The 21,354-nt window shown below is 34.8% G+C and overlaps 1 protein-coding gene across 1 annotated transcript in view; it reads left to right on the forward strand.

The window, feature by feature from the left end:
* LRRIQ3 (leucine rich repeats and IQ motif containing 3) overlaps window positions 1-21,354 on the forward strand; it is a 79,796-nt gene that overhangs the window by 204 nt on the left and 58,238 nt on the right. The window contains exons 2-5 of the mRNA XM_084872820.1: window positions 5,585-5,706; window positions 5,821-6,069; window positions 9,081-9,404; window positions 18,188-18,321. Coding sequence (XP_084728946.1) covers window positions 5,596-5,706; window positions 5,821-6,069; window positions 9,081-9,404; window positions 18,188-18,321 — 818 coding nt within the window. The 5' untranslated portion in view covers window positions 5,585-5,595. The remainder of the gene's footprint in view (window positions 1-5,584; window positions 5,707-5,820; window positions 6,070-9,080; window positions 9,405-18,187; window positions 18,322-21,354) is intronic.

Raw genomic sequence — 21,354 nt, forward strand, 5'->3', positions numbered from 1 at the left:
CACCCTAAGCTTCCAGCTGTGTCTCTGGAGGCAAAGGTGTTTTCCTGGTTTGTTTCCTTCGGGAGCAGTTTCCCCAGAACCTCTGGATAGTTAATTCCCCCCCTCTGGGCTTCATAGGAAGCCTTCGGCCCCAACCTGTGTTCCCTTCAGGTGTGTGGCTTCCTTGCCTTCGCGAGGTCCAGGATCCACCCTCTCCGTGTAGAGTTCATAGTTTTTTAGAAGTTGTTAAGTCACTTATTCTGCCACCAGGCCCCGACCATGGGTGCTGTTTTGGTTCATGCTCAGCCATCCTTTTGTATAGGCAGATTGATCAAGAACTTTCAGTAGCATTCCTGGGAACAAATCAACCTTATTCGATGTGTTTTTGGTGGGCTCACGTGGTAAGGATTTCTCTGGCAAAGCGCTGGGTCTATAAATGAGTTTTGTAGGTTAATTTCTTCATCTTTACGCTTCAGGGAGCTATGAATCCGAGAGAATGGTGACTTAGTCAAGGTCTCACAGTTAGTGAGAGGCTTGAGCAAGGTGTTTCAATGCTGAATGCAGACATCATTCCGCCACACCATGCAGTTTGATTTACTGCAGAGGCCTGTCTTCACTGATGTCTTTATCAGGACCACAGGCATTTAAGGCCTTTCAAGCTCTTGCCGCGAACTTGTTTTTTCTTCTAAAGACTTGACCCTGTTAATTAATTCTGTTCTTACAAAGAAAATGTTTTACTAAAAAGGGAGATTACGCCTTTATACTTTTATCGCTTATGAATAGGATTTTTTGTTTGTTTATTTGTTATCAAAAACAATATGTTCTTATTAGGAACATTTAGAAAATACGGAGGACTTGGGTGAGGTGAGAATAAGCAATAGGGGAAAAGTAGCAAAAGAGGAGGTCAGAGGGCAACAGAAGCCCAAAGAATGATTTGTTTTTTTACCGAATGAAAAAGGCATTGCAGAGTTTTGATGTGACTTGCCTTATATTTAAATATTGGGTCGGCAGCTAAGTAATTGCGGATTTTTTAAAGAAAATCAAAGACAATTTTTTCATGGAACTAAATAACTTTATTCTGTAATGTATTGCCCATTTTGATCAATGACCTTTTGCCATCTTTCAGGCAGCATCATAATCCCACGTTCAAAAACTTCTGGTTTTTATTAGCAAAAAACTGAATCAGGTACGATTTGACATCATCATCATTATTGAAATTTTTACCATTCAAGGAGTTTTGTAAAGATCGAAACAAAAAGTAATCAGATGGTGCAAGGTCAGGACTATATGGTGGATGTGGCAAAACATCCCAACCAAGCTCCATTAATTTTTGCCGAGTGACCAAAGATGTGTGTGGCCTTGCATTGTCATGATGGAATACAACACCTTTTCGATTTGTCAATTCGGGCCGCTTTTCTTCAACTGCATTGTTTAATTTCGTTAGTTGTTCAATGTAGACATCAGAATTGATCGTTCGGTTGGGTGGTAAGAGTTCAAAGTAGACAATTCCTTTGTAATCCCACCAAACTGATAACAAAACCTTCTTTTGATGAATATCAGCTTTTGATGTTGTTTGAGTTGGTTCACCTGGCCTGCTCCACTATCTTTTCCACTTGATATTGTTGTAAACAACCCATTTTTCATCGCCAGTTATCAGTCGTTTTAAAAATGGATCATTTTCATTACGTTTCTTTAGCAAATCGCAGCTGCTAATGCGTTGCGTTAACTGTGATTCTTTCAGTTCGTGAGGAACCCATGTATCGAGTTTTTGAACATAGCTAAGTTGTTTTAAGTGATTTTCAATGCATGTATGTGATACATGAAGCTTCTCTGCAATCTCACGTGTTGTACTGTGACAGTCTGAATTGATTATTGCTTTGATTAGGGCGTCATCAACTTCAACTGGACGACCAGAGCGTTTTTCATCTTTGAGTGAAAAATCACCAGAACGAAATTTGGCAAACCAATTTTGACACTGCCGTTCTTTTAAGGCTTCGTCACCATAAACAGCACATAACTTTTTATGAGCTTGTGATGCGTTTTCCCTTTGCGGAAATAAAAAAGCAAAATATGACGAAAATGTTCCTTTTGATTTTCCATTTTTCAACGAACGCCAAACGAAAACTACAAAACAGATCAAAAAACTTTTTTTACTGATTAACAGCTGAATAGCCAACTATCAAATAACAAAATGTGTTTTACATTTGTACTACGTCTGCAAACTAAAAATTCAACTGAAGCCATATATGTGTGAAACCCGCAATTACTTAGCTGCCGACCCAATATAATGTGAAAATAAGCTATTGGAGTGTGGAGTTAAGGATAGAAAGTAGACTTGTTTTTGTTTTTTGTTTGTTTTGGCTACTGCAATAATACAGGTAAGACTTGGTGAATCTAGGTCAGAATGATAACAGTGGGGATGATGAGAAATTGGTTAGCTATATTTTGAAGGCAAATCATTATGATTTGCTAATGGAATAGCTGAAGATTGCAAGAGAGAGAGAAGTCAAGGATGCCTGAATGATAGAATGGCCATCAATTGAGGTGGGAATGCCTATGTATGGAGAATGTTTTAGGGTGGTAGGGAGAGTCCAGAATTTAGTTTTGGACATAAAGAGTAAACAAATGTAAATGGATGTATTGCAAATGAAACTATTGTGTATGTGTGAATGTGTGTGTGTGTGTGTGTAGTATGTTTGTGCATTATACATAGGATATGGACTTCATGAAAAAGGTCTGGGTTAGATATATAATTTTGGGAGTTGTCAGCATATAGATGGAATTAATTTTAAACTGTGGCATTAGATGAGATCTCAAGAGAAGAGAGATCAATAGACTGTATGTTCAGGAACTGTACGTAATAGAGGTAAACAATGAAAAATTAACCAAAAAAGAAAATTTCAGATAGTGATAAGAACTGTGAGGTAACTAAAAGGGGGTGATGTAATGAAGTCTGTCACAGAGTATTAAATGCAACATTTCTTAGATCTTGGAAGGATAGCCATAAAATGAATTTTAATTTTTCTTGGCATACCGTATTTTCCGGTGTATAAGACGACCCCCCTAAATTTACAGTTAAAACATAGGTTTAGGCCTATATTCGCTGTATAAGACTACCCCCTACTTCCGAGGCAACACCAGTTTTTTTTTTAATAGATCACCTCTCTGACTCTGGCCAATCTGAGCAGGCTTTTTTTCGTTTCAAAAGTCGTCTTATACGCCAGAAAATACGGTAATTACATTAAATAAAATGTGCTGGAAATAATTATACACATTGTCAGGTATGGTTTTGAATTTTCCTCTCTTCTGTTTTTCTCAATTTTTTTTATTTATTAGTTTTTAAATTAAATATAAAAAATATTGTGTACTACATTAGTGGGATTAAATTTCCTCAGCAGTTCATTGTAGAGTGTGAAAAAGTCTAGGGATTTTTATTTCAGTTTATATTTATTATAATCAAACAGTGTGATATGATTGTTTAAACAGCCATAAGCTACAAGAACTAGATAAAAGTAAGTCAGTACAGCTTAGTAAATCCATTATTCTGTACCAGTAAAACATAATGGAAATTATGCATTTAATTTTATATTCTACATTTTAATTGGGACATTGGACAAAATAAACTATAGTAAGTTGAAAAATGATATTTTGGGGAGGCATTTGGGCTTTTTTCCTATGGGAGGAATACCATAAAAAAATAGTGAACAAATTGTTGAAGTATACTCTATATACCATTAACTTCCTTCACCAATTATAATTGAACAATGTAATGTGTGTGTGTGTGTCTGTGTGTGTGTTTGTGTATGTGTGTAAATTAACTGAGTTGTGCAACAGTCACCACAATCTAGGTTAAGGACATTTTGGTCATTGCAGTAAGATTTTTTGTGCCCATTTACAGTTAATGGAAGTTAGGTTGTTTTTATTACTCATTGCATAACTATTTGTTTGGAAGTTGTAGAGAAGCACATTAAGACATTTTTTCTTCTTCACATTAACATTTTACTTTTACTTTTTTAAAAAAAGAAACTTAAGCCAGATGAAGAGGGTCCAGGATTACAGAGCATGGAGCACATGTCATGGCTTGTTCAGTTCATGCTGGTTGGTGTGTGTTGGTCATCCAAAGGTTTTATTATGAGTATATGAACTAAAATAACTTAAATTTTTTAAAAATAATAGTGCATTAAAATTGGATTTCTTGTAACAGTTGTACTACACTAATGCAGTATGTTAACAGGGGAGAAACTGTGTAGTGGGGCATGAGGGAATATAAATGTTTTGGCTCAGAGCCCAGAGATTCTGATAATGTAGATATTATATGGGGCCCAGGGAATCTGCCTCTTTGTTAATTTTTTAGGTGATTGATATTTAGAATTTGAGGATTATGGTTTTAGGCCTTGGCTAAGATATAAAAAGCAGTCAGTCTTTTAGAGTTGCAAGGGTTTGTCTGGATTTTCATATTTACTCTCATTTGAATTATGCTGATCCAGTTTACCTCCATATAGTAGAAATAGATGCTTTCAGTGAATAAGGGAGTTACTCTCAACCAAACACTTTCATATGGACCACTTCAGCCTATATATTCTCTTTTAAGCTATCACTTTGTGCCTGCCTTTTATAAAAGCTGAAATTACCCATAATAAGAGAAATTTCATATATGTGAGAAATACTTTATAAAATTGCACAAAAAGCTCTGATCCAACCCAAATGGTGTGGTGTGGTTCAGTGCTTGAGCATCAACCTATCCACCGAGAGGTCGCTGGTTCAATTCCTGGTCAGAGCATATGCTCCATATTGGTTTGATCCCCAGTAGGGGACATGCAGGAGGTAGCCTATGGTTGTTTCTCTCACATTGATGTTTTATCTCTCTCTCCCTAAAAATAAGTCAATAAAAACATATTTTTTAAAGAAAGCTCTAATCCAGAAGTTTTAGATAAACTTAGACTCGAAACTATTAGAATTATAGATCTTAATTGACTAATATAATTAAACATAAATACAGAGTGGGGCAAAAGTGGGTTTACAGTTGTGAGAACATGAAGTCCAGAGTTTGTTGTGTTATTATTTATTATTTATTGCCTTTTTCATATGAACAATTGTAGCCTACTTTTGCTCCACCCTGTATAATGTAATTGCTAATTATCTCTTTAGAAAATAAATATAACAGTTGAAAATCTGCATTGCACCTTAAGTTCATTTTTTAGCCCTTCCCACAAAAAATACCACTTTCCTGAACTAGGAGTTCATAATTCAAATAATTTATTTATTTAAAATACCTTTTAGCAAAAACTATTCTACAATGTCTGCTAAGATATAGTTTCCGTTGTTTGTTTTAGTTGTCTTCCTAATAGTTGATGTTTTCATATCAACTATTTTACTGAATTTCATTTTCTCTTAAGTATTTTAGGAATAAGAAAGTTTCTCTTCCTCTCACTGGTTAATTTATTGATGAGGGAAAAAGTTTTGAGTTGTAGTTATATAAATGTTAGACATTTAAGATGCTTTAAGATAGATTTTATGGGAATCAGATTTTTTTTTACAAAAATTAACTTAGTTTCTATCCATTTTTATTATAATTATTAGTAAATGTTTTTTATTTTCATACTAGAGGCACGATGCATGAAATTTATGCAAGGGCCTTGGCCCCGACCCCCACCTGCTGCTGCGGCAAGGGGCCTCTGCCACCTTAGCCTCAGCCCTTGCCCACTGGGCTGTGGCTTTGTCTGGAAGGTAGGACATCTGGAAGGATGTCCAGTCTAATTAGCATATTATTCTTTTATTATTATAAATGGATTTTTTTAAAAGTGAAAAAACATTTTTAAAAGAGTTTATCTTTTTTTCTAGATGTTTCATGCAACTTTCTCAAAAGAGCTAATCAGTCATGAAGAATGGAGTCACTATCATGAAAACATAATAGAAGATCAGAAAGATTTTGTCTTTGTGAAGTTCACTGGTCTTCATTTAAAATCTATAGAAGGTTTGAAATATTGTATCTCTCTTACAGTATGCATCTTCTCAAACAATTTTATTACCAATATTAGTCCACTTCAATATTGTATAAAATTAGTCAAACTTGATCTCCATGGAAATCAGGTAAGCAATAGCCAGTTATTTTCAGATACATGAAATTATATTTAAAAGGCATTATTAACCCACACCATGTTTCCCAGGTAGTCTTTTATATAAGACATAAATAAAAATATGAAATGTAGAAATGTAAAAACTTAAATATAAACAAAATTTTTAATTTAAAAGCATATAAAATAAACTGATTTAGTTTACTTCTTAAAAACATAGTCTGGATTGGGAATACTTCTTGAACCTTACTTATTTTTTTAAATGACATTTAACTGATGTGTAACATTATATTAATTTCAGGGGTATAAAATAGTGATTCAAAATTTGTACATATTGTGAAATGATCACTATAATACTCTATTTAATGTTCATCATCTCATGGTTACAAATCATATTTGCAAATATTTTCTTCCATTTGGTTAATTGCCATTTCATTTCAGTGATAGTATCCTTTGTAATGCAGAAGTTTTTAATTTTTATTTAGTCTCATTTGTTTATTTTTGCTTTTGTTGCCTTTGTCTTGGTTTCAGATTAAAAAAAAAAAGTATCACTAACATGACTAAGACTGACATTAAAGAGCTCATAGTCTATGTTTTCTGCTACGATTTTAATGGTTCGAGGGTCTACCTTCAAATCTTTAATACATTTTCAGTTGGTTTTTGTATATGGTATAAAATGGCAATCCAGTTTTATTATTTGCCATGTGTCTATCCACTTTTTCCAACATTATTTATTGAAGAACTGTCCTTTCCTGACCATTGTATTTTCTTTTCTATTTTTGTTGCAAATCAGTTGACTCTATATGTGTGCATTTATTTGTGAGCTCTTTATTCTAGGCCATTGAACTGTGTGCCTGTTTTTATACTAGTAGCATATTGTTTCATTACTAATCCTTTATTATGTAGTTTGAAAGCAGGGAACCTATTGCCTCCCCCTTTGTTCTTCTTCTCTATTCAGGCTCCATTCAGATTTTAGGATTGCTTGTTTTATTTCTGTGAACAATGCCACTGAAATTTTTGAAAGGGATTACATGGCATCTGTATAATACTTTGGGTATTCTTAATAATATTCTCTCAGTCCTTGGACATAAAATATATTTTTACTTATGTGTGTCTTCTTCAATCCTATTTAATAAAAGAGTAATATGCAAATTAACCATCACTCAACTACACCCACAAGCCATGCCCATCAGCCAATCAGGAGTGACTATGCAAATTAACCCAACCAAGATGGCTACATCCAGGGAGAGAGCAGGAGGGAGGCTTGGATTTTCTCAGTGATGGAGGAAGCCAAGCTTTCCGCACACCCTCGCCAGTTCAGGCATCGACTTAAGGCTACAAAGTTTCAATTATAGAACATAAATAAATCCCAACAAAAATGGCTGCTGCCACGGAGAAAGCAGAAGGCTTGGCTCTACTACATGCTACAAATTTTCAACTGTAGAAGATAAATAAATCCCAGATACCAAGGCCTTCGCTTGGGTCTCCAGGGGGCGTGGCTGGCCTGTAAACCACCACAGGCCCCTCACCCAGGCTGCTCCACGCCCCAAGGGAACCCCCACCCTGATGTGGGACACCCTTCAGGGAAAACCAGCTGTCCCCCACCCATGCACCAGGCTTCTATCCTATCTAATAAAGAGTAATGTGCAGATTGACCATCACTCCAACACACAAGATGGCTGTCTCCATATGGTCAAAGATGGATACCCTCATGTGGACACAAGATGGCCACCACAAGATGGCCAGCAGGGGAGGATAGTTGGGAGAGACCAGGCCTGCAAAGGAGGGCAGTTTGGGGTGACCAGGCCGGCAGAGGAAGGAAGTTGGGGCAAACAGGCTGGCAGGGGAGCAGTTAGACATCAATTAGGCTGGCAGGGGAGTGGTTAGGGTTAATCAGGCTGGCAGGCAGAAGCAGTTAGGGGCAATCAGGAAGGCAGGCAGGTGACCAGTTGAGAGCCAGCAGTCCTGGATTTTGAGAGGGATGTTTGCCCCTTTAGGCCCAATCCTACCAGGATCGCAGGATCAGGCTTAAACAGGTAGTCGGACATCCCTCAAAGGGTCCCAGATTGGAGAGGGTGCAGACTGGGCCAAGGGACATACCCCACCCCCGCTCCCGTGCATGAATTTTGTTCACTGGGCCTCTGATATGTTTATAATGTCTTGAAATTTTCAGTGTACATAGGTATTTGACCTTCTTGGTTAAAATATTCCTAGGTGCAATTACAAATGGAACTTTCTGAATTCCTCTTTCAGATAGTTTGTTATTAGTGTATGAAAATACAAAAAACAAATATTCAGAATTTTTTTATTTTTATTGAATTTATTGGGTTGACACTGTTTAATAAAATTATACAGGTTTCAGGTGCACAGTTCTACCAGACTTCATATGTATATTGTATTGTGTGTTCACTTCCGCAAATCAAGTCCTTTTCCATCACCATTTACCTCCCGTATATACTCCTCCATCTTTTCCCCTCTTCCAAGTAATCACACTATTGTCCCTCTCTATGAGTTTCTTCTTCTTTTTTTCTCAATCCCTTTATCCCCTAGCCCCAAACATATCTCAACATGCTATCTACCTGTGAGTTTGTCAGTATCATCAGTGGACGTAGAAGTTGTCAAAAGCTTTTTTCTGCCTCTATTGAAAGGATCATATAATTTTTATCTTTAATTAGTGTAATGTTATCACATGTTTGATTTTACTTTTCAATTCTTTTTGTAAAGAAAGTATTTTTAGAGAGGTTTAAAGTGTCAGCCTATTACAAAGGCATTTTTACTGGATGAGGTATGTATGCTTCTTAATTCAATTATATTAATAAAGATAGTTACTTAAGACATCCAGCATATTATGTTTTTAAACTAGTCTTCATTTGGATAATTAGAAGTTCTGTTTTTATTTATTAATGATAAAGTTTCAATTTGGGAAAATAATTGATTTTTAGAATATGTTTAATATATTTCATTTTCCAAGCAATTGATATAAATTTTATATATGTGTTTAAAGCACTATTATTAATAATATTTCAGGTAAAGAGTCTACCAGATGTCAATTTTTGGAGTAGATTAAAACAATTAAAACTTCTCTATCTTCATGACAACGGGTTTGCAAAGTTAAAGAATGTATGCATGTTATCTGCCTGTCCAAGCCTCATTGCCCTCACTATGTTTGATTGCCCCGTAAGCCTTAAAAAAGGATATAGAAATGTTCTTGTCAACAGTATATGGTCTCTCAAAGCATTGGATCATCATGTAATTTCTGATGAAGAAATATTTCAGAACTTTCATCTTCCTGAAAGATTTAAAACATATAACCATCGGCTTTTCTTTAATTTCTGCCCTGCTTTGAAAAAGGTAAATAGTTTCTTTATGGTTTATCTTAAATTTATAAAAATGAAATTTTAGCTTCTAAGCTCCATATCTAAATTATAAAAAACTAATATTTTGCAACATTTATATAAAATATCATATACTAGTGACACATTAGTAATGTGTTATATGTGACTTTATTAAAAAGCTTGTCTGTTTACCGCATAAAAATGGTTGAGCAGAAAGTTCCAAATTGTAGAGAAACAAATATAATGTCTCCATTATATTTTAATAGCTTTTAGTATATATAGCTTACATACTGTAAAATTCCCTTATTTTACATATGTGATTCAATGATTTTAGTAAATTAACAGTGCTATATAACCATCTCCAAAATTCAATGTCGGAAAATTTTTACCATTCCAAAATTTTCTTACCCATTTGCAGGTAATCCCTACTTCAACCCCCAGCCCTAGGTAACACTGATCTATTTCCTTTTCTAAACATTTAATGTAAAGGAAGTAAAACGTGGGGTGTGAGGTGCAGATTTCTTCTCGTGAGCCCTTGTCAACAAAGTTTGAAGAATAAACTCGTGGACTAAAGACTCCTTTAATAAAAATGTAGAAGTTTATTAGAAGCAAATACAAACTCCACCTGAGAGCAGGGCCCCCCAGTGGGGAAAGTCTGCTCTCTCACTCTCTAATAGGAAAAATAGAAATCCAAAACTCATAATCTAATATCTGTCCCGTGTTCCTTTGACTCTATATCTATAAATTCTAGCAGAATTTTTGTGAATCTAGAGAGTTAACGAAATTTATTTGAGTTTTCAGTTTTTCTAAGCATTTCTATTCATTATTTCTGCTTATAAGCAATACTGGGGACCCAATGCAAGAATTTGTGCACCTTGAAAGGAACTGTGGGCTATAAAACTGCTGTGGGCACAGAAGCGGATCTTGACCCATCCTCTGCACCTCCACCTGGCCCCTCCTTCTGTGGCCCCTGGGCCCTGTCTGACAGAAGTCCCACTCCCTCTGCCACTGCTCCCACCTGATTATGGTGCAGAGTTATTGGGGCTGGCACCAGCAGTGGGTCTGAGCAGGACCAGTGTGGTCAGTAGGTGTGAGCAGGTTGCCTGCTCCAATCATGCCACAGGAACAGGGGGAGGTGGAGAAGCCCTCAGGGGCGATCAGGGCCAGCAGCAGGTGTGAGTGCCAGGCTGGACCACAGCATGCGGGAGCAAAGAATCTTGAGTAACCACCAGAGGCTTGCCCCAATGAACAGCACTCCGCCTTGGTCTGGTGCCCTGCTCACCTGCTCCATCGACTCCATGGCTGACTCCATGGTGGTGAGCACACGTCATAGCAACCAGTTGTTCGGGTGTTCTGTTGTTCAGTCTATTTGTATATTAGCCTTTTATTATATAGAATTCTGCTTAAAATATTTTCTGAATATTTTAGTATTTTAATTTAGTTTATAGCAATATAAACTAACATTTGAGAATGAAACAAATTATAATCTATGAGGGTAATAATTTATTTATTTTTGCACTTGTTATTAACTATAAGAATACAATGAAAACGGAAAATAATTATGAACCTTATAATAGTTCATACAATACTTTCAATAAGTATTGTTCTTTTATCTGGAGGGCACTGATGCAGAAATTAAAGAAACAAATTCTAAAAGAAACAAATTAGTAGTGTGATTAAAACTTGTGCCTTATAACAATAAAAAATCCAGAAGGTCTTTTGTCCATTTCGAGTTTATTTTGGTGCGTGGTGTAAGTTCCTGATCTAGTTTCAGTTTTTGCATGTAGCTATCCAGTTTTTCCAATACCATTTATTAAAGAGACTCCATTCTATGGAGTATGATCTTGCCTCGTTTGTCAAATATTAATTGAAGCTTGGGTCAGTTTCTGGGGTCTCTGTTCTGTTATATTGATCTATATACCTGTTCTTGTGACAGTACCAGTGGTTTTGTAGTATAACTTGTTATCTGGTATTGTGATTCCTCCAATTTTGTTCTTCTTTCTCAAAATTTCTGTGGCTATTTGGGGTCTTTTTTGGTCTCATATAAATTTTTTGGAGTTCTAGATCTGAGAAATATGCGTATGGCATTTTATTTTTTTATTTTTAATTTAATTTAATTTTTTATTAAATTATTATCTGTGTACATATTTTAACATTGTCCCCCCCTCTCATACATACCTTCCCTCCCCAGAGTTTTGTGTCCATTGGTTGTACTTATATGCATGTATACAAGTCCTTCGGTTGATCTCTTATCTCCCCCAGATCTCCCTACCCGCGTTTGGCATTTTAATAGGGATTGAATTAAATCTATAGATTGCTTTGGGTAGTAAAGACATTTTAATGATGTTGATTCTACCAATCCATGAACACAGTATTTTCTTCCATTTGTTTATATCTTTACCCTTTTTTTCATCATCCTGTAGTTTTCCAAGTATAGGACTTTTACCTCCTTGGTTAAGTTTATTCTGAGGTATCTTAATTTTTTTGGTTGTAATGGTAAATGTGCTTTTTTATTACAAATGCAACATTTATTAAAATACATTTCATTTTCAAAAAGTAATTTCTACAAATTTATGGATACATTTTTTTAAGGGACATCCTGCAAATATATGTCTTGGGTCTCTGAATTACTTCCAGGAGGAAGATATATATAGCTATGGATCTGATCCCTTCCTTGCCCTTTCATAAATACATGACCTTAAGGAAGTTGAAATCAGTTAACTTCTCAGAACATTCTGTTAATAAGGAAGAAAGGAAGACAGATTTTTCAAAAGCAGTTAATACTTACTGTTAAACAGTAAAAAATACATTTAAAATGCAGTGCAACATTGCTATTCCAAGGGGAAGTTTTTAGTTTAAACATTTAGCATCCATTTGTTTATCATTCCAATGAAAATGTGAAGAGAAAAATGCTTCTGTATCAAATATAATTAACAAATACATTCTTTTTTAGTTGTGGGGATTTCAAGTTTGTCTTGGTTTCATAGTCCTATAATCTACATTGCATCACAAATACATTCTTAAAAAAGTATGCTTGACTAAATAGAGTGATATAGATTAGTGCTTTCCAAAAAATAAAGATAGCCCAGCAGAGACTGTCTGACTAAGACAATATAACTTGAGAAATTATACAGTGGTGAAGTGAGTTTCCTGTTTTTCTTTTTTATATTTTAAAATTGAAGCTTAATAAGCCAGTAACCCATATGAAATATAAAAAACATAAGATAAAATGTTAAAAGTAATACTTATTTATAAAAATTTATTATATAGTTACATTTATGAATGTTATTGAATTATAAATAAATGTAAATATATTATAAATAGGTGTGAAAACAAAAAGCAACATATTTATTAGGATGATAAAGTCAATAACCAAAATAAATCATAAAAATTAAAGTAAAATGCTAAGTAAATATTAAGTTGTATAAAGCAAAGGATTTTAACATTAGTCTTAATGTAGAATTGAGCACACATATCATCAAATGGCATTAATAGAATCTCTTTCAAGTGATATAAAAATAACTGCTACAAAAAATTTATTTTTGTTTGAGCATTACTGTACAAAATGGTATTATACAAAAACATATAACAAATATATTTGGAAATATGAGACTGAATGGATAGAAAATATTACAGTAGTGGAGAACATAAAGTCTTTATCTCGATAAATCATTTTATTAAGAAGGATGCATACAGGATTCCACTACTGAGAAGATAGAATATATATTCCTCTTAATGCATACAACTCAATTTCCTGGAAGAATATATAATATAGTTATTACTTATTTGTATAATAATTATGCATTATTTTATAATGCATTATATATAAAACAAACCTAAAATTTCTATGAATGAGAAAGAGTAGAGACTGTCTGGTTAAGACAAAATATCCTGAGAAATTATACAGTAGTGAAGTGAATTCCCTGTCTTTCTTTCTTTTCTTTTTTATATCTTAAAATTGAAGCTTAAGAAACAGTAACCCAGAAAAGCCAAAATGTGCAAATCAATAAACAAAATACCCAATAATACAGACAGAAGCTGGCTCTCTCTTTCCAAATGACCAAGAAAGTTTCAGTTTAGTAAGACAGATAACTTTTAGATAATAACCACTCTACTATAGTCAAAACCATAGCAGAAATTGTGGTTGCAACTTTACCCATGCCAGCAAAGATTGAGTGGGAAGTCTAGACTGGCATGGATGAAAGTGCAACCACAGGAGATAAGGATTTTCACCATTGCCTAGATATAATAACACCATTGCCTGGATATAATAAGGTCACCCCCATAGCAGAGTCATTGAAGAGTACATACAAGTTGAAACTTCGATCCTCACGCAGAAGAAATGAGGAGCCCTCTCACCAATTGGGTATTAATATGAGGTTGAGTGTTGAGAAACCTGAACTTATCCCTACACCTTGAAGCCACAAGATAATTACACATTTCCCCTGATGGAGCAATCCCAAAGAAAGCTAAAACAGAAGATTAAAATACAATTGAAAGTTTTACAACATAATAAAATTTAGGTTTTAATAAAAAATTGATTTACATGAAAAGAATTTGGAGGATTTTAGACTAAATAAAAACAGACAATTAATAGATGCTAACACTGAGAAGATAAAATGGTTAAAGATTATAAGCACCAATGATTTTAAAAAAAGCTTCAATGAGCAACTATAAACATGCTTGAAATATGTACAAATAGAAGACCTTAGCAGAGTAATATCAGATATAAAGAATAAATAGAGATTTGAGATCTCAGAAAGGCAATAACCAACCAACCAAACAAAAACACTTAGTGAATGAATTTAACATTATATTGAAAGGGAAAGGTGAAAGAATGAGAGAAAGGAAAAACAGAATAGAAGAAATTGCCCAATATGAGCAAGAAAATAGACTGAAAAATAATAGATATTCCATTTAAATGGAAACAAATATCCCTTGTAAATGGAAACAAATAAAAGCAATGATAGCTTATACATTTATCAGATGATATAGACTTTAAGCCAAAAACTTTAATAAGAAACAAACAAGGTCACTATATAATTGTGTGTGTGTGTGTGTGTGTATATATATATATATATATATATATATATATATATATATATATATATATATATATACATACACACACACCCAACATAGAGCATCAAAATATATAAATCAAATATTAACAGACTTTAAGGGACAAGTATACAGCATAAGTAATTTTAGAGGAAATTCCATACCCCACTTTTAACAATGGATTAATATATCTCATATCGTTGTTTCTCTCCCCCACCCTCCCCTTTCTAAAATCAAGTAAAAATAAATATAAAATTGATAGGGAATCTGGGTAATTAAATAGAATATGAATAGAATATAAGTGGTTTTTTTTTTTTTTTGTTGTTGTTGTTGTTGTTTAAATATGTTTTTATTAGAGGCCTGGTGCATGAAATTTGTGCATGGAGTTGGGGGAGGGTGGCTTGTTCCTGTAGGATGGGGCCTAAATTAGCAGTCAGACATCCCTCTCACAATCTGAGACTGCTAGCTCCTAACCGCTCACCTGTCTGCCTGCCTGATCCCCCCCTAACTACAACTGCCTCTGCTTGCTGGCCTGATTACGCCCTAACTGGTCTTCTGCCTGCCAGGCCACTCTGTAACTGCCACCCCCTGTTGGCCTGGCCATCCCCTAACTGTCCCCCTGCCAGCTGGATTGTCCCCTAACTGCCCCCTCTTATCCTGATCGCTCCCTAACTGCCCCCCCTGCTGGCCTGGTTGCCCCCTAAATGCCCCCCGCCCCTGCTTGCCTGGTCTCCGGAAGATGTTCGGTCGACCCAGTTTAATTAGCCTCTTACCCTTTTATTAGTGTAGATTGATGTTTTAGAGAGAGAGAAAAGGAGAGGGAGAGAGAGATAGGGACATCAGTGGTGAGAGAGAATCATGATTAGCTGCTTCCTATACACCTCTACTGAGGATTAAGTCCACAACCCCAGAATGTTCCCTAACCAGTACTCGAACCAGTGATCTCTTGGTTTATCAGTCGATGCTCAATTACTTAGCCACACTGGTAAGGCAGAACTACTCTTCCTATTAGAACACAAAGTACTCTCTTTCATATGAGTTATATTACAAAAGTCCTTCGTATGTTTTTGAAATGCCTCGTCATGTTTTATACCAGGGTTAACAATAGCCCAATTTTCATTTCAGGGTTATAATAGCAAGTGGTAGACCATAGATATTTTATTATTCTACCATCTATTTTGTTGAATGTTGATAGTTCTTTGTTAAACTTTTACTATAGTAATTCAATTCTTTTTATTAAATTGAAGATACTAGTACTACTTATCCTTAGAGTTAATTTTTTTCATAATTTTACATTATGTATTTTGGATAAATTGTTTTATAAATTGCTTTAGATTGTTTTTTGAGTATCAAATACATGAAGGTATATTGGTTCTTTGTAAACTCTAAAAGTATCCTTTAAGTAATATTATGAAACTGCTACAGATAATATTATTTGGATGCTAGAAATGTTTTAGCCCTATTCTAGTGCTTTACAGATATTCCCTCACACCAACACATGAGGTGGTACTATTGTTATCTCTACAGATGATGAACTGGGAGCAGGTAAATTACTTACCCTAAATCACATTACTAGCAAGTTGTAGAACTGAAATTTAAATCCAGGCCATATTCCTCTAGTAAGGAAATGTATTACTTACCCTTTAGAAAGAGGATGTTTCCATTTATTCTCAGATTTCAAATGGTTGATGGCATTTGTACAAATTTACTGCAGCTTTATTGTCATTTTACAAAATAATTGTCTCAGACATCAGAAAGCTGAGTGTAGAGGTTACTTATTCTCTGGCAGGGACACTAACTCTGCCCACAGGTGAAGAGTATCCTATATAATAAAAGGCTAATATACAAAGCGACTGAACGGTGGAACAACCAGTCACTATGATGCGCACTGACCACCAGGGGGCAGATGCTCAACACCGGAGCTTGTTTCCTGGTGGTCAGTGTGCTCCCACAGTGGTAGTGCTGCTCAGCCAGAACCCTGAGCTGGGCTCACAGCTGGTGAGTGCAGCAGAGGTGGTGGGAACCTCATCTGCCTCTACAGCAGTACTAAGGATGTCCTACTGCCAGATTAGGCCTTCTCCCTTCAGAGAGCAGGGCTAATCCATCAGTAGGACAGCCCCTGAGGGCTCCCAGACTGCAAGAGGGTGCAGGCCAGGCTGAGGTACTCCCCCCAACCCCAAGTTCATGAATTTCATGCACCAGACCTCTAGTTCTGTTTATAAAGAGAAGGAGTTATTCATGTCTTGGTGAGAATCTAGACTCTGTTTTAACTGCAGTGTGAACTTTAATGGTTCTCTGCTGGTGAGAACTGCAGCATCTGACTAGGATCACTTAAGACTAGCCACCTAACTTCCCTACTATATTCTTCTTTTTCACTTCTTTCTTATGCTCTCAAATTCCCTGCCCCCAAGCTATTGTAGGGGAGGAAAAATAATTTTCCCTCTACTGTTCTGAGTTCTTGGTTGAGACTTCTGTAATAAAAGATAGATTAACAAGAGAAAAACAAACAGAAGTTTGTTACTGTCTACCTCATGAATACATCAGAGATAGTCAGGGTAAAATGAGTAACTCCTGAAGTGGCTTAGAATTAATTCTTAAAGAATGGGGAGAGAGAAAGTAAATGATTTTTAGGAAAGATGAATAACCCTTAGAAGAACAGATGGGAGTTTGTGACAAAATACACCTGGGTGTGGTGGTCTCTCTTAAACTTTCCTTGTAATCTTCTCATTTTGTTCCCCTCAATAAGAAACCATCTTTCCTGGTTGATGAAACTATTTACAAGAGGATTTATTATGAATGCATTTTGGAAGATCTTCCTTTAGGCATATAAGGGAAGTTCAGAGAAATCCCCTCCAAGTTTTTGCTGTTTTTCAAGTGTCACCCACTCAAAATAATGAATATGCCAAAGGAGCATATTTTGGGTTGGCATATCTTGATTTCCTACAATCATGTTATGGAGAGCCATAAAGTAGCACTAATCTGCAAGATTTTGTTGTTATTCTAGCAGTACATAGATGATTGAAGGTATAGGCAGAAAAGGTGTGTGCTCATAACATGATGGGTTTGGTAATTTTCAAACAATACAAATTTTAGTTTTTTAAAGCAGAATTCTTACATTTATAACATAACAAAATTATCTTTATTACTAACCAGTAAAATGATCAATAAGATATAGGGAGTCTGTATTTCCAAATGTAAACAATTTGCAGATGAGAGATCTTAGAGATAATTTCTTTAAAGGAAAGAGAGAATATATCTTTCCCCAGGGGGATGCTGTGTTCCAATAAAAGTGTCCTACATCGTAGTGAAGCTGCAACAAAATTTTGAACTACTGTATAATATTTTATGAATCCAAAATGATAGTTTTCTGGATGGGGATCCACAGAATAGTTTTAGAATTTCACTGAATACCTATTCATGTAACTACTTTTTAGAGGTTGATATACTTTGGTCAAACTTGATACCTATGCTATCAGATTGGGAGAAGGGATCCAGAGAATAGAGGAAGTTATCATCATGGATCTTGCATTTTGTTAGAGAATTGCAGTTATTCAGTGCTACTAATTCTTGATTCACTGATCTAATAAAATATATGTGAAAATGTATATTATTCAACTGCTGTGCCTTTAAGATACCTGTGAATTGTTAGTAGTTTCTACCAAGAGAGTACTGAGTTTAAAGTGTTGTTTGGAAATAATTTTATGAAATATAATTATTAAACATATTTTCTTTATACAGGGATCAACATATGAGGATGAAATTGATAACATCCAATTTGTTATTTCAAGAATAAATGTAATCAGGGCTCACAATTCACCAGTTTTGATTATTCAAAAATGGATACGTGGTTTCCTAATTAGAAAACAATTGAGGTATGTCTTATTTTCTCTACTATTTGAATATTAAACTAAGATGTGAAGAAAATCAATGATAAAAATGCATTTTTCCAATAATACTCATTTTTTCACTCCTATTAAAATGGTACTTTATTGATTACTTGAATTAGTTTTAAGGAACACAACACAGACTCTATAGTAATATCTTATAATATTTGGCAAAATAAAAATTTGATACTTTTCCTTTTTTAAAAGAAATGACTATGTATATAAGTGATAAAGTTTTTATTAATTAATAATTGAGCAATTCTGACAGTGTTTCTCTTAAATTAAAAAATAGCAATCTAAAATATACTGAATTCCCTTATGTAATGGGATGAAATATAAATATAAACCATGTTCTATATAATGAGGTACAATAGAAATATAAACCATGAAACATATATGAGGATTTCATATTTTGTTTGAATGTGAAGATAATTTTGGTGAAATATCTGCTACCATATCAATCTACATTGTCTTTTTGGTTAATTGTATTTTTCTTTCTCTTTGTTCCTTGCATTTGTTTCCACTAGCTGACATTTGCAAATAGAGAAACACCTTTCTTGGCAGAATCTCTGAACACTGAACTTGGGGAGACAAGCTAGGGTACTCTGTAATCAAGTTATATATATATATATATATATATATATATATATATATATATGTATATATATATATATATATGTATATATATATATGTGTGTGTGTGTGTGTGTGTAATCAAGTTATATATATATATATATATATATATATATATATATATGTATATATTAGTCATGCCAAACATCACCAATATGATGAAGTAAATGAATATTTTTGTCTAGCTTATTTTCAGATGCTAAATGATAGAATACAGAAGATAGAAATGAAATTTCCCCCTGAAATATAGGTAGGATTAAAATAGATCCAGAATTGGGCAATGACAGTCTCTGAGAAACCCAGATTAGTTAGTTTCATTGAGATGATATTCAGTATTGTGTGGTAGGCAGAGAGAATGGTAGCATGCATGACTAAATCATAGATAGCAGTAGCCCTGTTAGAGAGAGAAAAGTGTGAGGATCAAGGAGCCAAACTGACCATAATACAGTGCCTGCAACTTCTGAAGAAGAGGTTCTATACACTTTTCAAACTAAGGAAGGTCAAAGTGTGAGAGAAATTGGAATCACAGTAGAAATAAGTAAAATTATATGGAATAAAAGATGTGGAAGAGGAACAGGCAGATGCTGACAGGTGCATATATATTTAAAATATTTTTTCTGTCTCATCTTGCTTGAAATTTAGTGTGAGTTTATGAAATAAATATCTAATTAAAGGTACTTACCTTTAGCTTATGCCCCTACAATTGAGTTTTTTGCTTTTAGAAGCAAGATTTCCTATATATGCATGTAATATGAGATGAAAAACCTGGTGCATAGAAATGGTATCTTAAAATTCAGCATGCGTGAATAGAATTTGAATAAGATTTATGGGGAGAGATATCTGTAATCTATATATAAAAGGCTAATATGCTAAGTGTCTGACCATTAGACTGGTCACTATGATGCACTGACTAACAGGGACAGACACTCAACACAGGAGATGCCATGACATGCACTGGCACTGTGGACCTAGTACCTACACTTGGCTTCCCTTAAGTAGGACACAGGCCCCACCACCATCCCAGAGTGACAGCCTACCAAATTTCAGCTGATCTTGCCAAGTCCCCATAGTGCAAAATGAGATCTACAGCCCAGCCCAGCCCAGCCAGAAACGTCACTATGGGAATGGGTAATGATGTCATGTAGCAATATTTGGCTTCCTCACCCTAGTGACGACTAGCCTCATTGCAGTATCTTCAGCCCAGGAACACGATTTGCTTTATAGCCAGGTGTAAACATTTCACACTTTAACCAAATGTCTGTGAAGCCTTTTCCCATGCCTCATCTCATTTGGTCCTCACATAAGTCCTGGAGTAGATAGAAAGGAGACTCAGTGGAATCCTATTTTCTTTTCATTAGATTTAGAAAGCTTAGAAACTTGACCCTACTGAAAAGAAGTAAGAAATGGTGGACCCTGAAAATGACTTTAGTTTTTCTCACTGCACAGAATATAGTCAAACACTGCTGCAGTTAAATATTTCCCCTTTGTTCTAACTGCATTATCTACAATAATAATCTGCTTCGTGTTGATATTTACCACTGTGAGAGAAGTTAGGGTGCTTCATTGGGCTTGAAAAAGTTTAGTTACATCAGAAAGCAGGTCTAATGAAGCAAGTTTATTCTATATCTATAAAAGGTTAAGTTGACATGTGTGATGCATATAAAGTTCTTGCTGGCACCAATTGCACACACATGTTTTGATCTGTCATTGTGGATCCTGAATTTGGTTGACACTTCTATTATAAAGAAAGAATAAATAGTGATATTAAAATATTTCGTCTGATTAATTTGCTTTCAACATGCATGAATCTGTGCACTGGGCCACTAGTAAAAATATATCAGAGTGGTTCAAGACAGACAAATTTGAATTATTTCTCACTTTAAAATGCTGTTCCATTAGGCATATTAGTTAACTACTCAGAGTATGAGTTCCTGATATGTTAAATGGTAGAGAGCAGGGGCTAATAGCAGTTTGCTTGTGGGAAGTGAGATGCATATAAAGCACATAACACCTGGCAAATAGGGATATTTCATTCTTATTAGCTATTATTTTTATATTAATGTTATATACTTATATTTATGTTTTTTTACCTCATATGATATTGTAAAGATAATAGTAGTAAGATCTCTTCAGTCTTTTAAAATATTTTATTTTATTGTTGATAATATTACAGATGTTCTCTAGTTTCTGCCCCCCTTTACCTCCCTCTTCCCAATCCCTACCCTACCCCAAGCCTTGTTGTGCTCTCTGCATTATTAGAATCCATGGAAAATATTTCTTTGTATTTCTTTCTCTTTTCCAATTATATTTACCATAACATGCACTGAGTAATTGCACTGATCAACTTAGAAATCCTTCAATTACTCCCAGTTTGCTAGGGGCAAATGA

Source organism: Pipistrellus hanaki (genome assembly GCF_964339955.1).
Source record: "Pipistrellus hanaki genome assembly, chromosome: 2".
NCBI classification, from domain to species: domain Eukaryota; kingdom Metazoa; phylum Chordata; class Mammalia; order Chiroptera; family Vespertilionidae; genus Pipistrellus; species Pipistrellus hanaki.